The sequence below is a fragment of the Myripristis murdjan genome, chromosome 12 (assembly GCF_902150065.1).
Source record: "Myripristis murdjan chromosome 12, fMyrMur1.1, whole genome shotgun sequence".
Classification (NCBI taxonomy): Eukaryota; Metazoa; Chordata; class Actinopteri; order Holocentriformes; family Holocentridae; genus Myripristis; species Myripristis murdjan.
The window spans coordinates 12,418,896-12,445,869 of NC_043991.1; the positions used below are offsets into that span (position 1 = coordinate 12,418,896).

Below are 26,974 nucleotides of genomic sequence, written 5' to 3' on the forward strand. Positions count from 1 at the left end.
TTTTTCAGATTTATTTTGGCAAAATGTTTTTCATACATATTCAGATATGCAGTATGAATACACACCTCGAATAATGTTTTTATCATCTACTTTGCATTGCCTTGCACAGTGAGTATGTAAAAATTCAGACAGGCCTATATACAGAGGGGGAAAGTAACTAAGTAAATTTACTGAAGTGTTGTGTTTGAGCAGGATTTTAAGGTACTGGCACCTCTCCTGAACTTCCATTTGAGCATTTATTTCCATTTTGTGAGACCTGCACTACATTTGAGAGGGAAATATTGTACTTACTACTACTTAATACCCTGCACTGCATTACAATGTATTGGCCATCATTTTTCAGAATGAGTACTTTAACATTTGATACATAAGTACATATGAAAGCTGATATTTACATACTTTTACTAATGCAGGAAAAGCAGAACTTTTAATAGAGTATTTTTCTATTAAGATGCTGCTACTTTTATTACAGTATTAAATGGGGTGAAAGCAAGCACAATACATGGTATATTTTTCGGTTTAACAGCTAGAATTGTGGACAGTGAGCCACTAATTGATAATGAACACATTTTATTAATAATGATTTGTACTAAATGATTATTGTGGCCAAAAGAATTCACGGCAATGACATTATTGCGATATCAGTCAAATTAATCTTTAACTTTGTTTACCTCTTTTTCTGTCAAATTAATTACACTCACAATATGAGGGCGGGGAGGTGGAGAGATGGTCTGTAAAAACCTCAGGTACGTGGCAAGGGGGAGGAAGACAAAGTGAGAATGAAAATAAACAGAAATTATTTAACAGGTGCAAAATTATTTACATGAGATAGTTATCATCAATACCAGTATATTGTGACACCCCCCATTTACAAAATGAAAGTCAGTACAATCCAAAATTTTTAACTACTGTGACACTATGACAATAATTTTTAAAAAAAAATTGTAAATCATCAATGCAAAAGCTTGCTTTGACAGTAACGTTCAGTTTACAAGTAGATTATTCCTCCACTTTCAGTTTAGTTTTTGAATTGTGAATCCAAAAAGACTTCACATTGGAGAGAAGGTGCATTTCCAGGTCAACCAGTTTCTTCCATGGGAGGCTGTGTTCCACATGCACCCAGCGTGAAGATTATACTGAATGTTTTCTGCTCAATAAGCAGCTAAATTGCAAACCTGTGGGACACTCCACCCGCTTCCGCCTGTTTTGCTCTGCACTTGTACAGTTTCCCTCTGTTTTATTCTTGGACAAAGTCTGTGTGAATCTTGCAGTACTAAGACAAAAAAAAAAAAAAAAAGGTTTCTGAGCTATGAATCCGCTGGGAGACAAACCCCTGTCTGACTGTCTGTTTGTCTGTCCTCACTTTGGTTTCTCTCTGTCTGATTTTCTTTTATTTCTCTCTATCTTTCTTTCCATCCTTCTTTCATCTCTTTATCCTTCCAGTTGATGAAGGTCACGATGAGATTAACATCGCTCTCTCGAGGGAGAGAGCTCTCTGTCTGCTTTTATCTGTGTTTGTCTTCTATCATCTCCATTATTCTTTCATATTTTTATTCCTCCATTCTGTGAGATCATACAGATTAAAATCTCTGGAGATAGACAGAAAGAGAGAGAGAGCTGCCTGTCTGTCTGCTTTTGTATGCATTTGCCTGTTATGAATACTGCATGCCTGTGTGCTTCTCTCTGGCTGCTCTTTCCGTCTATCTGTCTACCTGCCTGTCTCTTTGTCTCGTCCTTTATAAGCTGCCTGTCTGGCCCTCTCTCATCCCGAGCACCATGCTGTCTCTCCGTTTTTCTGTCTCATCATCTCCTTGTTGTATCCTATCAGATATTCAGGTTGTAATTGCTGCTATCCATTTCCTATTATAATGTTACGTGTGTATCTGGTTTAGCAAAAAAGGTGTCATGTAGCCAAAGTGGCAGAGCAGTGTGTTCCCTGGTGGGAGTGATCTAACAAAGCCCAGGTCATTTAATATCTTCTGAAAAGCATTCTGCTCAATTGGATCCCCACATCATCTCTGTCTCATGCGCGCGTCTTTCTCAGCGGACGTGCATAGGCAAACACAACATTTATACATCCCTTTTCTTCAGGGACCCACCGCTTCTCATCTTACTTCAGTCTCTGCCCTCCACCAGCCACCCACACACAAACACACACACACAAACACACACACACACACTTTCTCACCCCCTGCTCCCGCCCTCACTTCTTCCTCTCACTGAGGAATAAACAAATGTCACCCTTACCCCACCTCACACAAGGATTAAAGGATCAATTTAGATGCAGAGCAACACACCAATTGTGATGCCACAGACAGCTGGCTTTGTTTTTTTCAATAGATTACCCACTGACCTTTAAAGGGGGAAAAAAGAGGGAAAAAGTTAAGTGTGTGGTGGTGACCTCCATTCCAAACAACAGTACACTGCAATACATCACTTAAATTACATTTCTGGTTCAGAATAATTTTAAAATACTACTATTGCTACTACTACTACCTCTAACAATAATAATAATAATAATAATATGAACTAAATGTACATGATAAACAGTCAACAATTTCTGTAATATTTCCATAAGTGTATGAACATACATCCAAAATTAAAAATACTAGGCCCATAGGTGTGAAAGCCCAATCAACCGTCCAGCAAAGGACAACTCATCAATTGTTACTGCTGTTGGTGCAAAGTGAAAAATGTAGAAACTGCCCTCTGCAAAATAAATAAATAAATAAATAAATTTAAATATAAATAAATAAATAAATACAAATCACTCCTAATAACACATACTGCAGTTTATTAATTAAAAAAACAGACAGCCTCTTGCAGACCTGTTTGTAAATGTTAAGTCTTGTCTGTAATCTTGACTTTGGTATATAGTGATTCAAAAGTTATAGACTACAACCCAGTAATTTATCACAAACACTATCTTAAACTTTACTACAAAGAAAAAAAAAATGGTAGGTTTAATAAAAATCCATGACATCTCTCATTTCTGCTGAGACATCCTGCTGCAATATAAATTATTTGCAGAACAGAAATCTTTGCAGTTGAAGCAAAAATAAAAAAAAAAGAAATAAGGGCAAGAATAACTTATCCACATAAGACAGGGATAAAGTTTAAAAGAAGTCCTTTATTCAGGTACGTTTCTCAGCTGTATTCAAACAATTCAAAGAATCAAGCCTCACTAGGAATATGTGGGTAAAGAAAATGGATGAATGAATGGAAATAATATATATATATATATATATATATATATATATATATATATGCACTCACCTAAAAAAAATTATTCCCAAACATCTGGCAGTGGTTTAAGGTTATTTGCCAAATCATCTCACATTTCACATTTCTCCTCATTATGTTTGAGCAGGTTTTGTGTATTAATTAAAGATGTTTGTATGACTGGGTTTTACAGGCAAATCCAGTTGCGTACCATCAACATGGAAATAAATGTCAAGAATATCTATGAATTATATAATCAAGTGGGAACATATCGATACCTGCTCAGCAGTTCAAGGGCCATGCTGGACGTGTTACCTAACATCTAATGGGATGGTATGTAACTTGGGTCTAAGTCCTCCAGGAAAGAGCATTGTAAAGATAATTTAAAGCAGCTGATTCACTTCTGTTATTTCTGTGATGCTTTAGAGACGTTTGTAGGGACAAGTTCTGAAAGTTAAGTTAAGAAAACAGTTTAATTAAATTCTACGGTATCTCCAGGTGAGTTTCAGTGGCAAGGATCGGAAATGTTGTTGTTGGAGATACATAGTTAAAGCTGTCTGCACCCAATATGTGTGATGTGTGATGACTGACTCAGGGTAAAAATCCAACGAGGTCCCTGCCGTCTTTGGAAGTTCCAGAATTTGAAAGTTCGCTGGAGTGACCTGGCATCTCTGGATCTGGTTAGGAGGGACGACTTGACTTAATGTTTGATTGAGGAATACAACAATCCTGGATAAGTCAAGGGAGGGGCTTGGCATCTCTGCAGGTTAACTGGAGCACTGCATTGTGAGAACTCTTAAAGATGGAGACAGGGGATGTGGCTTCTCTGAAGAAAGAGGTGGAGATTCCCTCAGTCTCTGGGAGAACTAAGGAAAGAAGTCACAGATATAACAAAGTTGGCTTAGACTGTACCTTCAAAGTATCAGGTCTAGATTTGCCACTGAGTGTTGGATGCAAATTTAACCATGCAATCTTCACGTGCACACACAACATAGGACCCAGGACTGAACCCTGAGATGCCCCGCGGCTAAAATATGCCGAGGGCTGAGGAGAAAATAGAACTACCCAAGGCAACCGAAGATGACTTCCTGTCTGAGCCGTGTGAGGTAAACCAATAAAGAGCAGAGTCTGCAGCCTCAACAAAACACGACCAATTAAAATGACTAAAGCAATGCTGGTAGCATCTAACTAGAATCCCGACAAATTAACATTTTTAAAGGTTACAAATTTTCAGTGATGCAAAACTGTACAAGACATGTGAATAGCATACTATATGAAATCATTTATATAGGAAAAAAAAACGATTAATCTTACCAACATGAACATCATCACATGCAAATACATTTTTTGTCAGCAGACTTTTGAAACAAGCCTTGAAGTCATCACAATAAGCAAGTCCTCTCTGCCGCCTGATAGGGCTGCTGGATTATGGCAAAAATCACAACACAATCACAATTAGTTTGGTCAGTATTGAGGTTTTTTTTTTTTTTTTTTTTTTAACAATATGGGCTTTTAGTGAGGGGCGAAAGTGCACCCGTGCAAAGATTATTATTTATCTTGAGGGTTATCTTGTTTTCATACTCTTTGGAAGCCAAAATCTTAACTGAGACTAAAGTTTGAGGAATCACCCAGCCCTATCGCCTGGATCACTAACATTAAAGTCTTCATTTAAACAGGTATCATCACATTTGAGAACTTTACTGGACTTAGGAGTGAGGCCTTTTGAGGATCTTTGGGAGAAGCCGATGCAGTCTTTTTACATCTGTGGTGTTGCATGTCTCACCCTCGGTAAATATCCCTCCCTTTTGCTACAACCTCGAGGCCTGTGTCACCTTGAGACGACCCATGAGGACATCTGGATCAGGAAACAATGTGTTTTCTGAGATACTGTTTATTCCATGTGACTAGGATGCCATGAGATGAGATGCAATGGCGCTTGACACCTTTAGAAGTTATGAACAGGAAAGAGAAGGGATCCATAATCAGCCCTGAGGAGTTGGGAGGAGGATTGTGGACGGACCTGGAAAAATTTTGGCGAAGGCATCTGACAGGTGTGGACTCAAGCTGGCGGAGGGACGCGGACTCTCTGGAAATAGGATGGATGATGAGGGTGTGAACATTTGTGGAAAATGGCCGGAAGAACGTGAAGTGGGAGGAGGTCGCATCGGAGAAAGGAGAAAAAAAGGAGGATGGCATCTCAAAGTCTCTGTGCAGGGAAATGTAGCCATATGTTTGTGAGGGACGCTGAAGAGCCCTGCATGTTGAGGGACAAATATTACAACTTTTGCTTTTTGAATCTGAGTGTGTATGTATTATTTTTGTTTTGCTGCAAAAAGTTTAAAAGCTCCAAGGTTAGTTGTAACACAGAACCTGAATTTCATGAGCATAGCAATAAAAAAATATAGGGAATGCAGACAAACATTTGCCCTGATGACAATAGAAAACATCACATGTCAATATCACGTGTCAAAAGGACTGGCAACTGAGAGATGTAGCATGACACGATCCACTCTTAAACTGATATACTTAATCAATATTAGTAAAGAAATGTATCTGCAATATATTTATAATGAAAGCAAGAAAGGATTCTTTCATATCAACTCATTATCTGCTCTTCAAAATTCAAAATTCCTGTCCTCTCAATAAAACCTAATAAAAACTCACATACTCAGGAATATTAAATAATGCTAATCACATGAGAACAAGCAGCCAAATTAAGGGCAATGAATGTAATTCTCTGATTATAGCTGCTATTTTTTATTTAAACTTAACTTGCTTGCAATGTTAAGTGAAATATGAAATTATGCTGACATATCACTCACATCTACATAAAAACATTATTATTGTCTTTTATCTCAAATATGTTTCTAAATGATTAGAGGCAGAACATTTCAAATGAGATCAAAAGTCATTATAAGATCAGTTATGCAATCGACGTCACGAGTAAGGGATTACAGATGTTTAAAAGATTAATTACATTTGAATTTCTTGACTCTGTACTATTAGCACAACACAGATAATAGAGATGAAATGAGAGATGAAATGAGCGTTATTGACAAAAATATACTATAATATAAATAGGCTGTTTTATATTAAAGGTAAACACTAGATTCCTCTTACTTAGGCTTCAAGGTAGACCTGATATTTAAAACCACATCACCACCACAACCGCTCAAGTTCCAAAAGAAAAGAAAAGAAACAAAAAGGAAGAAAGAAGAAAGAGATACAGAGAGAGAGAGAGAGAGAGACTAGGGAGTAAAATTTCTTGTGCATCAATCATTCCTCTGTCAAGTCAGTGATGTGAAAACTATTAGAAGAAATGAAATCATTGCTGTTTAAAGATTTATTGCTCAATTATGTAACATTAAGGAGATCGAACCTCACATTAAAGGTTACATCTTGAATTAATCACTGGGATTAAGATTGAGCATTTTAATATTGTATCCAGCTTCACCTGAAAGGATGCATGATAATTCAGTCTCAGGTCTGGCCCTCTCAGGAGTTCAGAGGCCACTCTCAAACTAAGTCAAACTGTCAAAAATTACTTCTGGTCCTGTTTCTGCCAGCTTCCTAGGGTGCTCGCTTCACGGTTTAGTCAATGTGCGGATCTTTTGGAGCAGCTGTTGTATTTCCCCTCTGTGATACTGTATGGATGTTAGGCAGCTTGCCTGCATTGTCAGCAGTCAACACTTCTGCATTATTCTCACTCACAGGAGTTGTGGGGATATCTATGGGGACATGGGGATTTCTGAACATGTGGTTTGAGGAAATATCGTTGATTCCATGTCTAACATGCAGCAAATTGATCTGTAGCAGCACAGTAGGGAAATGGGCTAACATGGGGCTGAGCTGGCCTCTCCAAATAGGGCGATGTGCCTGAGCCGGGGATAGGAATCATACATGGGAACTGGCAACAGAAAGGAGAGGCGATCCCTGATTACTCTGAATTTTTAGCAACTTGGATCTGGGGTGAAGGGACCCGGAAAATCTGGATCTGGTTTGAGTGAGGGACATTTCTGAAATGTCTGGAAAACTTATTCGAAGCATCTAAAATTTCTGGATTTAAACTTGGGAAAGGGCCTTGCGTTTCTGGAAATAGGGTGGAGGAGGGATTTTTCTGGAAGTTAGGTGGAGAAATGTGGGAACTCTGAATGATGGGAGGAGGAGGAGGAGGAGGAATCTGGCCTCCCTGAGGACGAGGAGGGAAGCCCTTTCATCTATGGGAGGAGAGTGGAGGGATATCTATGCATATCTTAGTGAGGGTTGAAAAAAGGGGCCCTGATTTCTGCCACTATGCTACCGATTTTTCTTGGAGAGGTCGGTAGAGGGCTCCTGCCTTGCAAGTCCGGGCATCTTTAGAAGAGGAGGATTAAGTCTTCCCAGAGTTGGAAGTGGAGAAGCCTCCTGCTGTCTATGATCCTCTTGACCTTAACAACTCGTTCTTGTCCACCCCCCCAGTCAAACCGGACCCCCCTGAGCGTGTGGTGGCGACCCCGATCCCTAACAACGTCCGAAGGCTGGAGGTAACCTGGAACAGCCCTTCTACCTGGCCTGATGTAGACAACTTCCCTCTGAAATACTTCCTTCGATACCGGCCACTCATCCGAGACCAATGGCAACATGTGAGTAGCTCTGCTGTGTGTATGTGTGTGTGTGTGTGTGTGTGTGTGTGTGTGTGTGTGCGTTTGTGAGAAAGAAAGAGAAAGAAAGAGAGTGTGGATTTACAGGGGAATGGTTCACAAAACACACAGTTTGATACAAGCATCAGCTTTGGGATCACGATTAAAGACATTTTCTGTGCAGGGGAGGAAAATAGAGGTCTAGCATTTTATTGTGTAAGTTTAATAAAACAGCCTAAATAGATGCATCAGAAAATAACATAGGTCGTACACACAATAAAAGCATAGGCGGAATGAAAATCCCACTCTAATTAACTCCGAGACAGCTGACTACGTCCATGTCCATGCAAAGATTTCATGGCAACGGTCAAACTGTTTTACTTTTTTTTTTTCTTTTTCCTCTTTGTAACCATTGTGGGCAGTGTTCCTTTTAACCACCAGTGTCCAGTCCTGTGTCATGGAACGGACGGCAGGTTTTTATTCCAATCAAGCACCAAACCCACTGATTTCAACGCTTAGTTCCTCGTCTCATGACCGGACACCACCGGCTAAGAGGGAATGTTGCTTGCAAGGAGATTTGAGTTAATGGCATTGCTTCGCTGTTGTGGGAGAGAATACAGGAGCAATTTTCTTGCAAAAAATAATAAAATAAAAGAATAAAAAAAACAGTGAATAATTTGGTGCATTCATGGCCTGAGGTATTAAATTGTTTGTGTTCGTTTTGTATAAAGAGGTCCAGATGACATTTCTGAGGCAGACTGCTGTCGGTCAGTTTAACTATGAGCTGCCACGCTGTTTTCAGGCAGGCGACCGACCGCAACCAAGAATTATTTGTCACAGCTTTGAGAAATATGACTTTGACTTTTACGTCCAATAGTTAAGTGTTCCTATAACGTGACACTTAGTTAGGAAAATAACAGCAAACACAGCCAGCAAGTGCTATAAATTTCAGCCTTTCTTAATTACTATCCATGCCTAAATTACAATAAGTGTTAAACGACGAACGGTGTTCATCTGAAATGCTCATCAACTGAAGGTAGCTTAGCATTTTTTAAACTGTGGTGATATCTCCATGCAATACCAGCAATTCAGCAAAGACATAGCACAGCAGGAGAGGTCATTTTTCTGAGTGTACGTGTGTGTGTACGTGTGTGTGTGTGTGTGTGTGTGTGTGTGTGTGTGTGTGTGTGTGTGTGTGTGTGTATGTGTGTGTGTGTTTGCAGTGCTCTCTGCTACCCCTTCAAAAGACCCTCCTGTGACACTGTATATGCATGTAAGACAGGGATTAATACTGGAAACTGGGATCCATGGCTTTCCCGCCCAGATTGTCCCCATCTGTTTGCTGAGCGTGAGGTCAGACACATGGGAAATCCAGCACTGCATAAATGTGTGTATAAAAGGCTATTGCCACCCAACAAAGAGGAGTGGTGCACAAGTCCAGCTGTGTACCATGCGACAAGTCCATGCTCAGTGTCATAGTGTGAAAAGAAATTTTGAAAAACAAACACCAGCAGAAATAAATGTAGGGCCTCTTTACCTCCATCTTCTCTTTATTCATTGCTGCAGCAGCCAAGAATGAAATCACGTCCAGTTTTGGCTACTGCACCCAAGCTCGATAATCATGTTGTCGAGATTTGGCTGACCACTATTTGATTTGATCCTTGACTTGATGGTATGCACAGCATCAATTATTTGGCCGCTAAATAACACACTTATTGGGTTATAAATCACAATATCATAATTCGTATACCATCTATATGAATGATGAAGTTGGTAGCACAAAGAAAAGCCCAAAAGCGGAGTGAGTTAAAGCTCTTTGGAAAGGTGGGCAGCAAATTTTTCTTTTCATCATTCATCATTGTTGGCTGTCACTTAAATGAGCAGCGGTAGGCAGGTCGACAGAGTGAGCTGTGATCATTTTCACCGCATTATTCGCTCTCCGGCGCTTGATTCAGCGGTATACATGCAAAACAACATCAGGCGTCACTGCACAACAAACAAGCTCTACTTTACAGGCACAATGAAGGGGAAAATAATTTAAAGTAGCTGGGTCTTTATAACAAGCAAGTGAAGCATTCAGACAGGTCTATTTGTCAATAATCTGTGAAGCTCATTCTCTAACAAACTGTAAATGCCATTACTGAAAGTGTGAATATCTGTGAGAGCAATTGGTCTCAAGTTACATTCACTGAACGCTTAACATACATCACAATGGCCTTCTTTATCATTTTGATTTTTATATTCGCCCCGCTTATTCTGCTCACGAATATCTGGCACTTAATGTTTGTGCCAGACATAAATATTTCTCCATTCCCAAAAGCTGTAAGTCCGCACTGGAAAATACCTGTTACAGCAATTCATTATTCGGTATTTAAAAAACCTCAGTCAAGTATATCCCCAGAAATGTCTTTTTTCTGGAAACACTGGTCTGAGAGAGTTTCACTTCATGGAAACAATCATTTGGAGGAGGAGATGAAACATTTTCTAGGCAGCAGAGAGCTTGTCTAGGAACAAAATATGTCATTTATTACTGGGCAGTATTCACAGTGGCCAGCTTTGAGAGCCCAGAAATAGGGAGATTTTCAAAACCCTGTGAGTTATAATGCATAAACCTGTGAAAACACAATACAAAAACTGCATCTGTATGTTTCCTGCATTTCAAATATACAAATTCAGAAAACATAATGTATCATGTTCACGATTTATGTCCTTTATAAGAATAATAATAATAACAATAATAAAACGGAAGAAGCACATCTTGCACATGCTTACCACTGATTAAAATGAACATATTACCATATTAGGCCAGTAAATACCAATTGGGAGATACAAAACAAATTAAATTGTTTTCTACCAATATAAAGACCTGTCTGGATCTCTATGGCATACCAAGACCTTCAACATGACCTAAAACTGATTTCCTCTAAATTAAATGTGTTGTGTCGTCTGAGTCATGGGCAAAATAGAAGCAGTCATCAAACAATGTGAAGATGCAAGTAAAGTAACCAGGGAGACTGCATTTTTGGTGCAGTGTTTTTTTTATTGGCCATTTGGCGACAACAGTAATAGTTTAAGGCAGATTTTTTGTGTCATTGTGTGTAATGGATATAATAAATGAACAGATTTTAAACAGACAGTTTTTGGAATTTGATCAAGGCATGTGACGCGGGTGGAACAAGGGATGGGAGTATGAGCACTATTAGCTTAGTGCACATATTTATAGGAACCTATGGGAGTGGGCCTAATGCCAGTGGACTCAGAAGCAGCCTAATGATTAAATCTAGGTGGGTGTAGTGATTTAGAGTGCTTTCCCTTATGCAGCACTTAGTCTGTTTGAATCAGACCCTGGTGTGCAGTGCATTTGGACAGGTGTGAACACAGCAGTCACACTCAGGTGTGCACCAAAAGCGACTACTCTGAGACAGGAGCTGGTCATGGGCTGGTACCAGGTGAACCCAAGTGCAGTTCGATTTACAGTGAAGACATAATGTGACCCGACTGCAGGAAATGAACCAAACATGCAAAATTGTGTTATTAGGCTACAGGATGTGTCAGCATCATCTTTGGGAAGAGCAGATCAACACATTGTTGACTCCTGGAGCCTTAAAAAGTGTTTGTACCAAGCAACATTTTCCACCAGAGCAGGATTACTATCAGTATCACCAAACAAAACTGCAGCACCAACTCAGTATTCTCTGTGCTCACTGTTTGATTTCAGTGATTTCTTTGCACACTTGCCAAAGGTTTGCTAATATTTCTCACTGGTATCGTTCTGACCAATGAATCAAAGACTCGTGAGAGTACATTTACAGCCCAGCCCCATCCCATACGCTCCTCAGCAAATGTTTTCTATTTTCCGGTCCACAAAATTTGTGCAGTGTGAAATTAAATTGGACCAAACAGAAAACAAACCAAAAGTATGAATTTCACTCTGATTCGGACCATGCAAACAGACTTAGAAGTGAGAAAGCACCCTAAGACACACAATACCCTCCCTCAGCTTTCAGCAGCTACTGTCGAGGAGAATTTGCACGTAGCTGCGCAACTGCAAATGCTCACTGACTGGCAGCAGAAGACTTGTCATTGTATCATTCCACGAGTACATAAAAAATAAGTATGTACAGATTTTTTTTTTTTTCAGCCAAAGGAAAATAAAATCTTTGTCTAGACAGATGCCTCTGAGAACAGTTAGCAGCCATGAGTGAAATGGTTCAAACTGAAGCCATTTGTGTTTGATCCCTGGTCAGACAGCTATAATGGCTGGACTGGTTTGGTGTATGTTACTGTATCTGACTGTGTCTTGTGGGTTCAGTTCCCTAAGGGCTCTGTATAGTAAAAGCATATGTGTCCACTATAGGATTCCTAGGATGAAAGCTCTGTCTAACAGGGTCTAATGTTGCAGCGTCATTATCATGCACGTCAATGGTTTGCCAAGGTGTTGTTCCAAGAACTTGGGTTACACACACACACACACACACACATGCACACACACACACACAGATTCAGAGACACACACAAGAGTGTGTGCACATCTATAAACACACTCATCCTGCGTCTCTCTTTCCACCTTGTGAACTCTCAGTTGCTTTTTTCCCCTCTATCTCTTCTTATTTCTCCCTCCCTATCCTTCTTCACTTCGCTGTCTGTGACACACACACACACACTACACACACGTTTTCCCTTCCTGTGCCTCCTGTCCTCTGCCCCCTGTCTACCTCCCTTCTCCTTCCACTTCTCTCCTCTCCCTCACCATCCCTCCTTTCCTGACTCCATTTCTCGCCCTCTCCTCTGTGGAATATGTGTTAGTCTGTCAGTCAGATGAAGGTGCGATCTCTCCTACTGTTCATGTTCCAGGCCCAAAACCGTGGTGGAAAGTTTACTTTGTTACATTTTGGATTTTTATTTGTTTACATTGATCCTGACCAATTACAAGTGAACCAAGCCTTGCAAACCAACAAGGACTCACAGGTAGTTCATTTCTTGGGCAGAGCTTAGGCTAACTTGTGTCTTGTGAGGTTAGAGATTTTGGATAGTGGGTGGGAAACAAATCCCAGCTCACTCATAAAACCTTGAATGCTTAAGGGATTGTTGAAGTTTATTTCCCCTCTCCTTTTCAAGGAGTTGAGAAATATACTCCACAGCAGACGTTACAGCTCATCTTGATTTTTAAGTCTTGAGGCTGCCCTTGTTTTATTTTTTGGCGCTTTTCCATTACATAGCATCGGCTCTACTGAATCGGATCTGCTCACTTTACGTTTCTGGATTTTGTTTTCCATTGCAGGTCGTACCTCCTCACAGCGAAGCCCTGCTGGTCACTTATGGGCGTGTTGAAGTTTTTCCTCACTTTTATACCAGAAACCCACAAGTGTTTTATTTAAAAAAAAAAAAAAAAATGACATAAAATAAGACTGAACTCAAAATGGCTGCTTTATGAGATTCGCAAAAAAACAGAATTTTTACATGGATAGATTATCAACTGTGTCACGTTTCACAAGTCTTGTTCGTATTTCCTGGTTGCAAGCAGCAATCGGCGGGGTTTCACTGAACAATTTCTCTCCAACCTGTCAATGGTCTGCAGCATTACATTTCACCTTTTAGCATCCGCTCAGCTCGCTTGCAACTTCAACGGATAGGGTTCTGGTACCGGTTCTATCCGGTACCAGATGATATCTCAAACTTTTGCCTAATGGAAAACAACCAAAAAAAGAAAGAAAAAAAAAAAACACAGAGCTGATGCTGTGTAATGGAGAAGGGGCTTCTGTTAGGTTTCCAAGCTGAAGTAATCAGTCAGTGGCTGGTGGCTAATACTTTGCAGGCATATGTAACAGCAGCACAAAATTTTGTTGTACACACATTGTTTTGACATTATTTTGACGCTCTTGGACCATAACTCTTCTGCAACAAACAAGTGGATGCCAACTTCATTTATCAGAATATCCCGAAAGTGATGTGTTGTATGTGTGTGTGTGTGTTGAGTATTGAAATTCCAAAACTTGAAAATTTTTTGTTTTTGTTTTTGTTTTGTTTGTTTGTTTGTTTGTTTTTCTACTTGTTCTTATTTATTGGAGATTGCAAAATTATGCCATTGCATGAGCTTATCTACAAAGTAGCAGTGAGTGGTTTATACTTTTGGTCTCATTAGATTGAATTTTTTTTTTTCTATTACAAAATGCAAATAATTGTTGCTGATATTCAAGCATGTCAGTGGGTTACCATAGTGTTGTTAACCCTAAAAATACCTAAACCTGAGGTACACCAGACTTACCTATACACATGGTCGCAAGCAGCCTATACGTGTAAACACACGTGCGCGCGCGCACACACACACACACACACACACACACACACACACACAAGCATGCATGCACCTGTACAGATACACTGCCGTTACAAACACAAGCACATTCAAACTCTCTCTCTCTCACACACACACACACACACACACACACACACAGACACGCATACACTCATATGAACATGTAAAGATGCAGCTGAAACATGTGCAATTACATATGTTCAAGCACCTAAGACTACACATGTATTGTAAGTACACACGCGCACACACACACACACACACACACACACACACACATACACACACAGAGCAGTGGGAAGGTTGGAAAAACTCCTCAGATCTTTATGGTTCAAACTGATAATTAAACCAGACACACACTTTCGGTTTTCCTTCTCAGCCTCACCACTAATCAATCCACATGTGTGTCCGTGCATAACTTGAAAGTGGGGAACCCTGAGTCAATATTTGGATAGGGTAAGAACACATAATTTTGAAATTACCATAAATACAGCTGATGACAGCTGAAAGCTGTACAGTTTGCCGGCTTTTTAGTGCTCTATGATGAATGTCTCCACGGTTATGGTTCTAATTTTTATAAGCTATTAAAGCTGCTTTGCACCAGGGAGGATTTGTAACCTGTTGTAACCTGAACATTTTAAGGTTGCATTTCTGCTTCTGTTATGTGTTATTAGATAGTGTCTGTGGTTCAAATTCATAGTTCAAAAGCTCTAAAGTGGATTGTCTATTGGCACAAAGTGGAACATCTGGTCAGTACAAAATAAGTTAGTGTTTTGTTTGGAACCTATATGTGCACCCTCAACCAAAGCACCTCAGTGCAAAATATGTTTTATTATACATCACCTTAACTGATTTAATCTAGTGCTGATGATGAACATGCATTTTTTCTGAATGTAAGTGAAAAGAAAAAATGTGTTAATAAGATCATATTCTTACCTGTTTTCAATGTGTTAATATCTCGGATGAGTCAGATATGCCTGCCAATATCAAGATTATGTCACTTTGAAACCATCTTTAAACAGATCAATTTGCAGTAAAACTAAGTGGAACTATCACGCCCTGCAGATACAGTTACAACCCACTGACAGATTTTTCTTCTCATTTGTAAAAGACGGACATTTTTCCTTTTATTAGTCATCCTACGAGCTTGAACCTGGCTCATTATCATCTCTCCTGTCACACTTGACTGTGTGCAACCAAACAAGTTGCAATGTCCTCAAATCATTCTTTAAATACAGCCATGTTTTGCAACCTTGTAACCTACCTGCCACTCTCGATAACAAGTGAAACAATCACCCATCAACTTATCGCTTGTGCAAATCTTTGAACTGTGTATAGAATAGAGTTGCTGTATGATGAGCCATCAAAGTCACAGACAAGTACTTCTTTTGGTTATCAGAGTGTGTCACTGGATGCTGCCGTTAGACTTGATCCTGCCTGAATATAAATCACATGTGATCATTGGTTTTCGCGGCACATCATAGTTAAAAGCATTCAGATTTAAAACTGTCAAGCCATGGCATAAATCATTTAGCAGAGTTTAAGGCTGCACTGAATCAAAATAAGATACACTGTTTACTGGCCCAGTATATACTTCATTAATGGTCACTTCAGAGGGTGAATACCAATTGAGGTGGTTAGTATTGGTAGAAATTCACCTTTAATTTGGTTCGGCAGCTGAGCTTGATGGGGGTGACTTTCACATGTGACAGTTTTGAATGTGTTGTGCATCAGAGAAGAAAGCCACGGCGTGATCAGACTGATCTTTGGAGGAAACAATCCGTCCTCCTGAGGAATGGATATCGGATGGAAATGAAGATGCAGGGATGAGGAAAGGTTTTCAAAGGGAGATGGAGAGAGTGCAATACAGAAGGATAAAATGGTTAATGGATGGCTGATGCAGCCTGATACAGCAGGCAGATAGGTAGCTGTGTACATCCATACAAATATACATTCACAGACACATTTATGGCGACTTTTAGACTTTAAGCCTGTAGGTGATTGAAAAGTACTGACAGATGTTGGTCACATACGCACCAGAGGATACGGGATGGAAAAGAAGATAGAGGGAGGAAGTGACAGTGAGTAAAGTCATATATGGTTGCAGACTTCACTGCACAAACATGACGTATTGAATATTAAAATCCTGTTTTATCTTAAAACAGTAGAGACACAGTTCCATTTGTTTCAGTCTCCCTGAAGATAAATGACACAATCTTGTAATACAAGGATTCAAGGAACTTTATTGTCATACCAGCTCACATTTACATGTTAGTGGTACGAAATTAGGACTCAGGTCCCGGTATAAGCCTAAATAAATAAATAAAGCAAGGTAAAAAAAAAAAAAAAAAGAAGAAGTGTAAATATAAAAAATAAAATATAGATATAAAAATAAGTATAAACAGTCTATATGAATATAAACACTATGTATAAGTATAAACAGTATGTATCACTATAAACAGTATATATGGATAAATATAAACAGCCTATATAAATATAAAGTATAAAAAAGTATATATATATATATATATATATACATATATATATATATATATATATAGAAACAGCCTATATAAGTATAAACAGTATATATATAATATAAACAGTGTATATGAATAGAAAGTGGACCAAGTGACAGAACCCGATGCCCGGTACTGGGATTCAGGAACTGTTACACTTGATACACAGAAAGTCTATAATTCTGACAGTATTGCTAAAGGAAACTGAGACGAGTTCAATTATTTCACCATATCAGCAGATTTTTCCATTTGTTTTAAGGAACATAAACTTTTAAAGGCTCAATACTGGAAAAATACAGTGGCTCAGATTGATATTTTTTCAGCACAGCCATAGATAGATGGGAGGGAACATTATTCATAGAGTTTTGGAGGGCAGAATGGCATAGATGGAAAGAAAGATATATGGAGGAAGGAGTGGAAGAGTTATTGTTAAGTGTGCAGGGATGGCAGGATCAGATGGATAGATGAATGGATGGCAGAGGAGAGAGAGAAGAAGAGAAATGGGTATTGGCAAGAGGGAGAGAAGTATGATTAAATGTATGGAGCAATGGCAAGCTCAAATAGGTGAATGTATGAGAGAACAAAGTATGAGGGATGAAAGGGGGGCATAAAGCTACTTTGAATGTCTGGTTTTACAACCTACCAGCTGCAAGTTACTTCATGCTGAAGGATTTTAGCATGATGAACGTTTGGAAGGAACAACAGAGGGATGGAGAGAGGTAAGAGGGGCTTGACTTGGGCCCAAATTTTCAAACGGTTTGCTGCCCGTATCCAACCCGAAGTTGAAAGATAAGAAAGAAAGAGATTTTTCCCAAACGGAGCCAGCCCAACTGGAGCTCAAAATGGACATTAATTACTTTGGCCACTAGATAATAATCTCATACTAAACACCCCCCTCCTGCCCCCTCCCCATGCCCTTCATAATCCAGTTGGCTCAAATATGGTTTGACAGACGAGAGGAGAGGAGCCTTATTATCAGCATAAGAGGCACTTCTGGAAATCAAGAGGCCTCACTTCATAATAAAACACTGTAACAAGCAAAGATAGAGCCACCATAGGCTATAAACTCAGTTCTCGAACAGGCCAACAGCTGTGGAGAGCCTACAGGATCACAAACCAGAGCAAACTGTGCTGCTGTGTGGAGCTGCCTGCGAAAACAAACCTAAAAAAAAGAAAAAAGTCAATGTGCACACCACTCAGCTTAATAACCCTTATCGAACTGAGCAATTAAGTCAGAAATTAAACCTGAACCAAATTGACCCTGTTGGGTCCTGTCAGGTTCAGCATAAATGCCAGGCAGAGAGATGGGTAGAAAACCCTGCTATGGAAGTATGAAAGTCTTGGAATAATAGGTGGAAAGAAAAATGGAAGGAATGAATGTATAACGAGAGGTGGCAGGCTTAGAAATATTGATGGGCAAATGGATAATGAGGCACTGCAAGGGAAAGAATAGGAACATTTTGAATGGATTTTAGCATCGGATCGACAAATGGATCGCAGTCAGAATGATCAGGAGAGCAGGACAGAAACGAGTAAAGTATTGGATGAATGGCCTCGCTAACAGATAGATGGATAGAGCACAGGAGGGAGGGATGGAGAGAGTGATGTTGGAGAGATGGTAGGCTCAAAGAAGGAGAAAGGGATGGAAGAAACCAAAAAGGCCCAAGTTTTTTGTATGAAAAAGAGATTGCTAGCGGGAGAAAAGGCAGAAGGAAATAATGCATGGAGTTATGATGTGACAGGATGGCAAGTTGACAGAAATGGATGGAGAGAGGGAAAGAGAAAAGGTTAAATAAATATTTTCTGGCCAAATATGAAGGCATGATTTGGATATTGCCCGTATGATTTATTTGATTAGCTTCATTTTGAATAAATTCACACTGGTTCTTGAGACTTTTACTTGGAGGTGCAAAATAAGCTCTTTCAAACTTTCCTGCAGTGACTCATCATAACTTAAAATGCATTGTCAGTCGTGTCAGGGCTCCCTGCTTTCATGCCATTTCACCTGCATCACATCAAAGGGGGTGTGTTTTTGTAGACAACACTGGTGCACACAAGCTGAATGCTTCAGAAAGCTTGATGTCCTTATGACTTATGCATACCAAATGATAGCATAATCCAATTTGCTGGAACATTAACAACTGGTATATGGAAAATCGTGTTTATATTACAGTATAGGGGTTCCTTTCAAGTTTTCAATTTGAAAAAAACACAAAAACTCTTCAATTTTGAGTGTGGAAAAACACTCTTTCCCTGTCACACAAGCAGGGTACATGCAACGTACCCTTGATATGTTTCATACCAAGAAGAGCACCATGCAAAACTTGTAAATCTGGCAGTTTTGTAACTCCCTTATTGACAAAGGTATTATACTTTGTGTACATAAACTATAATTCAAGACTTTTAACAATCTTCAGGAGCCACTCAGTTTGGTGTACTTTAAGCAGCGTTTAAAAGAGTTAGCTTTAAGAAATGGTTCACCTGCTGTTCCTATAATCCTGTCCCACCAAAATACACCACGGAGGGCAGCAACAAACAGTGCCAACCATTTATAAAATTGGTTCTTGACGTTTGATTGAAATAAGAGCAATTTGGTGGATTGAATGGATGCCAGTCTGAAAAGTGGCTGTTAAAGATTTGTAAAAGCCTCAAGTCATGCACGACCAGGTATGTACTTCAGACAATTGCCTGTTTTTTTAATAAGTCTGAATGAGTTCGGTACGTAAGTAGTGCTGAAATCAATAACTTCGACCTTGTAACTTTTGTTTCACGCCTTCTCAAGTTATTAAAAATCATAATCATCACCTCATGTCTGTTGCAGTCTGCTCTTAGGTTTGAGTTTCTGAGCAGGAACAAGCAGCAGGCATGAATCATGTACAAGTCACTCAGAGCGTAAAGACAGAAAGCCCTGCTCCCGGGTGAAAAGGTGTCCCCGTTCCTGTCACTGTCAGTCCTCGACTTAGATGAGGAGAAATTCTTAGTGGAAAAAAAAAAAAAAATACCATCAAGTCGGTAGAACACTATGTAGAGAAAACGAAAAGTGGAGCAAGAAAGACCGGCTGTAAGCACTGCAACCATACTGCAGTATTATTTGGGGTCTTTATGCAAATATGCACCAATATAAACACTAAATGGCAGCGTATACACAAACATACAAATAAACAGAATGCACACACACCACATAAATGCAGGCAGATGGTAGGAAAAGGTAGATTCAGAGGAGCTCCGTTATGGAATAAATATGAGGATAAATTACAAACAACTTCATCGCTATGCAATTTTAACAACTAGTTCAAATATTTATGAGTTCCTTGCTCTGAATTGCATGAATTGATATGATATATTTTATAGGACAAGTTTTGATCATTTTGTTAAATCTAAATCTAGGCAGGGTTGCACACAGAGAGACAAATTAATTGTAACTTAAAGTGACTGACAGAGTAGCTGAGACAGTAAGGCAGACAGTGGCTTCCAAAGGGAGTTTTGGGCAGACAGACAGACAGGCAGACAAAAGGGGACAGACAGGTAAGAAGACAGGCAGGCAGTAATACAGACAGACGGAAAGCATTAATGATCCATGATAGATAAAATGCCATAATGTCCTTGACTGTGAGATGGGATTTTATGTCCTTAAGTGTTTTTTTTTTTTTTTTTCTTACACTGGCATCTGATTGGGCTGTGGTCCCTGAGGAGGCCATTTTGGTTGTCTCTGAATCAATATTTATTGTTGACCGTGGATACAGTCGTGTAACACTGAAAAAAAAAAAAAGGCAGGAAGATGTTGGGTTTTAATATTAAAGCTTGAAAAGATGATTTTTTTATTGCTTTTGGAGATTTAAGAAAGAAAGAAAGAAAGAGAGGAAGTACTTGCATGAGAAGAAACAAAGGAACAAAAAACAGGACAGTGCCAAATCTGCAAATAGAGGCAGAAAAAAGCCCGTTTATGCCTGCCGTGGTGCAGCTTTGCTCTGTATTTTCCATTGACGTGCCGCGTGGTCCTCCACCCTCTTAACTGTCCCCTCAGTGAGACATGAACTCAGGCTCTCCGAGCAATTAAAGCAATGGGCCAGTCACTGTGATAAGAACAATTTTGGATTGCTCAATATTCTCTCCATGGTACAAAACTGCGTCTGCATCTGCTATGCTATAATTGCCCTTTGGGGATGATGCTGAACTCAAGTGAACTCCAAACACACAGACACATCTGCGTGCACACAGACACAATTCATGCGCAGAAACACGCACCCTTACACACACACACACACACACACACGTATGGTTGCACATACACTCCTCATGTGCAGAAATGCATGCATTTAAACACACATACAAATTGTGCATGTGCAAACAGCACGCATGCACATATTCTCACACCTTCACATGCATGTGCACTTGTAGGCTGTCCATGCACTCACTTAGAAAGACACACACACACACACACACACACACACACACACACACACACACACACTACATTGTTGTACTGTATATGTAATCATAAGCACTTGTGATGTTTACAGGTTGTACATGTGCTCATACACACACACACACAAACATGCATCACAGTTGAAGACACAAAAGTAAAAAATTACATATTGTAAGAGACACAAATACAAAGAAAGAGAGAGAGAGAGAGAGAGAGAGAGAGAGACGGACAATAAGCACAGCAGTCAGAGCAGAGAAGAGAGGCGGAATTAAAATTCTTGCTCCTTTAATCTGCGTCCGCTTGGCCAACACGGCTTAGCCTTTCATTCATTTATTTATCCCACATTTCTCTCCTTTGTCCTCCACTCTGACACACTGCATCCCCCTCCTTCCTTTTGTGTCCCTTCATCCATCTCTCTTGCCCCCCCTCGCTCTCTTTTCCCTCGCTTTCTCTCCCTTCCTCATTCTCTCAGCCTTTCTTCCTCCTTTTGCTTTTCTCTCTTTCCGTCCCTGCCTTTCCTTGTCCTTTTTTCTTTGTTTCTGTCCTCATTGCTCACTTCTTTTCTGTCCTATCCCTCCTCTTTCAGTATCTTTCCACTTCTCTTTCTCTCTCTCTCTCTCTCTCTCTCTCTTCCTCTCTCTCTCCATCTACACGTCCGTGTATTAATGGTCTTTGCATGTCTGCCAAAAGTCACTCTCATCCTGTGAGCACTTAGATGAATCAATAGAGGGCCAGTGGCAGTGTGTGTGTGTGTGTGTGTGTGTGTGTGTGTGTGTGCGCGCGCGTGCATGTGTGCGTGCAGTACAGCTATTTGTGCTTGTGTGAGTGTTTACACAAACATGTATATGCAGATATGTTTATGTGTGCATGTGTTCGTGTTTGTTTTTGTGTGGTAGTTTGTTTTCATGTGCAAGTGTGTGCTACTGTGTGTTTGTTTGTGTGAACAGATTGTGATAGTTTTGTGTGTGCGTGTGTGTTTGTGTGTGTGTGTGTGTGAGGCAAACAATGAGATAAAGGTTACAGAGCTGGCACATAGGGTTCTCGAAGTTAAATTCAAATTTTCGATCGCGGATCTGATAATTGGCTGTATCATATTAACCATTAAAGGTACACTTAGCATCAGCTAGGGCATTTTCCACTTTGATTCTACCAAGGTCCACCAATCAGAGAGCTGTTACCACGGTGACTGGCATGGTGTTGACTGACTGACTCGTTTGTCGTTGCTAGCCTGATTTCGAGTGAGATATTTTGTGTTTTTTTAGGTATAAGGAGAGGAATATCAGCAGGGTCGAGGGTCACAAATTTGTTTTTGTTTTTTGTTTTTTTCTTTTTGTACACAGTCCTGTACCTTAACCCTTCTTTCTTTTTTATAGTTTTTCAAAAATATTTGTTCAGAATGGATTTGAAATTAATGTCATGATCCATCACTTAGGGGATTGGCATCATTCAAGCTGTTACATTCCTGAAATACTGATTTTTCCAGAAGTCTACGGGAGAAATGAAGGAGAAATTTACTTCCAGAACCTGACCGCCAAAAAAGTTCCAGCTGTATTCATCTCCACCCGACATCTTCCCTCACTTTCCGTCTTTCTGTCCCCCTTCTCTCACTCCCTATCGTCCTCCTCTCATCCTTGTTCTGTTTTTCACTTTCTTGCTCTTCCTCTATCTGCCCTCTTTACCTCTCAGTCATTCATTCATCCATTCATCAGCCATTTATCCGTCCATGCATCCATCCAGCTGGCTATCTGACCACCCATCCCTCCATTTGTGTGTGTGTGTGTGTGTGTGTGTGTGTGTGTGCGTGATAAATGTTTAGACCTTGTTTGTGGAAAACATCCCATCTAAAGGACAAAGCCACAGACAGATCATTTGTCAAACTGCATCTCTCTCTCTCCCTCTCTCACTCTCTCTCTCACACACACACACACACACACACACACACACACACACACACACAGGCCGATACCGAGAACATTCAACACTGTCACATGTGAAAGTCATCATCATTTAGCTCCACTGTCTTACAACACAAAAGGGGAATAAATTGTACTCTTTACAATCACGTAAACACTTCTGCACTCGCACACATATTCATGGGTGCATTGTACACACACACACACACACACACACACAAAGAAACACAGACATGCGGGCAGTCACCCACATGCAAACACACACATGCATCTATTTATGCTTTTGCACAGTCTGTTTCCAGGACGGCTCGCCAAAAATATTAAAGTTAACAATATTAAAAAAATATGACAGGCTAGCTAATACACAAAAATACAAAGCAGATAGTGAAATTTGATTCACATAAAACAAAATGTGTGAAAATGTGGGAAATCGACAGATGAGAGTCCAACTAAGGTGCTCGTTGCCAAGCTGCATTCGCATCTGTAGTGAGTAACTGAAAAACATCTAGGCCGCATGCACATAACTATTATTATCGAAGTACTAATGTCCAAATGTTTGTTTCACAGCTGTTCTCATGATCCGGTCTTGTGTCCCCTCCATCTCCACTTATTCCTTTTTTTTTTCTTTTTTCTCGTTCTATTCTTACGGCAGAAGAGCAATTTCCAACTCCCATGGTTACTAATTAAATTAAATTGCTGGCTTCTTTGTGAATTTGCCTGATCATATACGGAAATAAGAACAAAGCAGTGACATAAACAGAGGAAGAAGAAAAAAGACAGGCGGGAAGAAAGAGAAACAAGAACAAATATGAAAAAGGAAAACGGGGGACGAGGTGAAGAAAGTAGAAAAATAAGAGGGGAAAGATAAAAACCACCAAGAAGAAGCAGCGGTGTAAAAAAGAAGAAATGTATATATATATATATCACCCATCAAAGGAAGAGCACTCTTATCTTGCGAGTGTGTCCTAGATGCTGGTGGGGATATTCAGCGCTGTGATGTTTTCTATTTGCGGTGCTGCGGAGGTCTTACTGTGTGAGGGTGAATGGAGATGAATGGGACTGCTGCCCTCACCTCTGCCTCTATTGATTTCGATATCAGCACGTTCATCCTTGGACTGTCACGTCCACACCCTTATCTGGACCGGTTCAATAGCACACACCAGCATGCACGCGCTTTTTACGCCGTATTGACCTCATCGCAGAGCCTTGAGACTCATACCAAATATTTTTCCTATATTATGAACAAGACAGAGAGAAAGAGAGAGAGAGAGAATAAAAAAACACAACCGTTGTCCGCTTGCTGAGATTTTTCTCCAAAGCCAGGCACACGCCACACACCAGCGTAGGCCTGATTTATCTGTCGCAGACGCGTTTGTGACATCTGAGACGGTGTCAAAACAGAAGGCCGCCGCTGAAGCTTGTTAGGTTCAGCTGGGTCGGGAGAGGCAGCCCGACCCGGTGCTTTGAGCTGTCTCAGACATCCAGAGGTTTTCAAAACATGTCTGATTTTGTCAGCACAAAATCTGCGACTACACTGGGGGAAAAAAAGAGGGGGGAAAAAAATCCATCTGAAGTGATTGACGTGTTAAGATGGAGATTTTTTTCTTCCTGTGTATATAGCGTACATTGTTATTGCATACCTTCTCAAATTAAATTAAATTTAACTTATGAAGTTCAATGTGGAAACAATTACCTAATCTAATTATCTGTGTTTTATGTACATTCATCTTCATCTATGCTTGCTGCTGTCTGTGTGCATACCATAATCTATTGCCTTTTCAAATGAAATCAAATCTAATGCATCAAGTTACTCACTTAACAGAAACCTTTCACCATCCTCGTGTTCACTTCGCTTTTTCGATTTTTTTTTTTTTTTTTTTTTTACACAGGATTTTAGGATTTAAACTGAGACTAAATGACTTGTTAAGATGGAGAGTTTGCACAGCGTGTGCAGTCTGGCGTGACATGTCAGGAGAGGTTTTGCGAGCGGTGAGCAGGAATAGCTGATATCAGCTGTCTCACCAGTAGCATGAACATCAAACAATGAATTCAAGCTAGCTGCGTTGATTGTACTTTATTATTTGTGCTTTGCAATTTACTTCCAACTCTTTCTGCAGAAAAAAACAACCCATGCTGCTTCTGTCCAACCAACAGTTCTCTCTTCCAAATACAGTATTTAGCCCTCTTTTTTTTTTTTTTATTTCTCAGCACAAATGAGTGCCAACACAACTTCTGAAAGCTGCTCTCTCTCAAGCTTTATTTTAGCCCAGTTGGTGAAAAACAAAGTCATATCACACTTTTGTTTTGGCTAGATAGCAGCACAAAATGACCAAATCCAAGCAGAGCATTTTAATGTGTGACCCCTCCAACTGAAGTGTGTACATCACTTTGTCAGTGAAACATGAAACTACAAGAAAGCAGTGGTCTTCAATGGGAATGGTGCAAAGATCGAAAGATCAAATACTGTGAGGCCATTGCAAGCTGTCCTAAATCAACTTATACTCTAACTTGCCTTGCTACCTGAGCAGAAAAGAAATGTTATGAACATTACATGTAGGTTTCAAGATTCAGATTGTCATTGTGTTAGTGGCACAATATTATGTTATGGAGCAGTCCATCTCAGATGCATAGGAAAACAGGATAAAAAAAGAGCATAAAAAGCAAGAGTAAGGAAGAGAAATACATATAAAAAAAATGTTGCAGAGTACTATGTTCAAGCACTGTGAGAAAGGTCAGCCTGTTGTCATTCCCAGAGCGTCAGAGACCGCAGCTCGGTCGCACCCTTCGGCGTCCGACACCAACGCAGACGGCACCCACCAGAAGCCAAAGGCAGCCGTTGGCATTAGCACGAGACGCAGGCGATGGTGACGTAGCGTCAAGGCCAGGAAAGTCCTTTCATACATGAGATCCAAGTTCGATTCCCAGTTCCGGCGAGGTCTTTTGTTTGTGACCGAGAAACGTAACCTTGGTCTGAAAGATTGTTTGAAATCTTGCCAGTTATTATTGTTGCAGCTTGGTGAGATTATTCACCACTGACTTAGATCTGTCCAAACTGCGAATGATACAAGCTGATAATCTGATATAAGCTGCCACTTTCATCGCATCGAACGGCTGCAAGAAATAAGTAGAATGACTCACTCTGATATGGACTGAATCAAAGTCAAAATCAAATTGTTCACCTAATGTTATGATGGTCCTACAGAATACTATATATTGCAGTTATGTAAATAGTGTTTTATGTAGAATAAATAAGATATAAATAATTCTTAAAATTCTTCATGGTTGACAAACTTGAATCTAGTCTTAAATCGAATCGCCAGCTGGTGAGTCGTGAATCAGATTGAATCTCAGCTATGCCAAAGATTAAAACAGCGATATTTCAGATTTAAATGAGTGACATAACGGCTGAAATCAAATATCCCTGGTGCTTCATGGCTGCAGAAATACGCAAAATGTAAGAGGAGTGATTCTCCGTTAAACTCAATTCCCAGTAGCTCCAAAACGAAATATTGATTTTGTTGGCCCGGCAGCCGAAATACCCCAAATTATAAAGTTCACTTGCCTTCAGTTACACACAGGCTGCAATAGCCATGAATCAAGCAATACAGAGCTGTGTAAGTCACTGAGGAAGAGAGCTGATAAACTTCACAGTTGAATATTGTTTTTTTTTTTCTCTGACTTTTTTTTTTTTTTTAAATCATGTCATTTGGGCTTTATTAGACAGCAAGCAGTGAAAAGTGGCAGAGATGATGGGAATGAGGAAGAGCGAGGGGATGCAACGATTCACATTAAACCCAGCTGCCTGTGGCCTCGGCGCGATCAAACTTTTATTTTGAAAACTTTTACGGGGTCATCAGGAATATTTGCAGGAATATTTACAGAGCGCGCCATCACAGTTTCATCCGGCTTATAGTGAGTGCAACAGCAGAGTAAACTTCAGTTCATAGATCGCAAACATTACA

The 26,974-nt window shown here is 39.9% G+C and overlaps 1 protein-coding gene across 1 annotated transcript in view; it reads left to right on the forward strand.

The window, feature by feature from the left end:
* Positions 1-26,974, forward strand: part of cntfr (ciliary neurotrophic factor receptor) — a 260,246-nt gene that overhangs the window by 213,201 nt on the left and 20,071 nt on the right. The window contains exon 6 of the mRNA XM_030064630.1: positions 7,681-7,844. Within this exon, the coding sequence (XP_029920490.1) occupies positions 7,681-7,844 (164 nt within the window). The remainder of the gene's footprint in view (positions 1-7,680; positions 7,845-26,974) is intronic.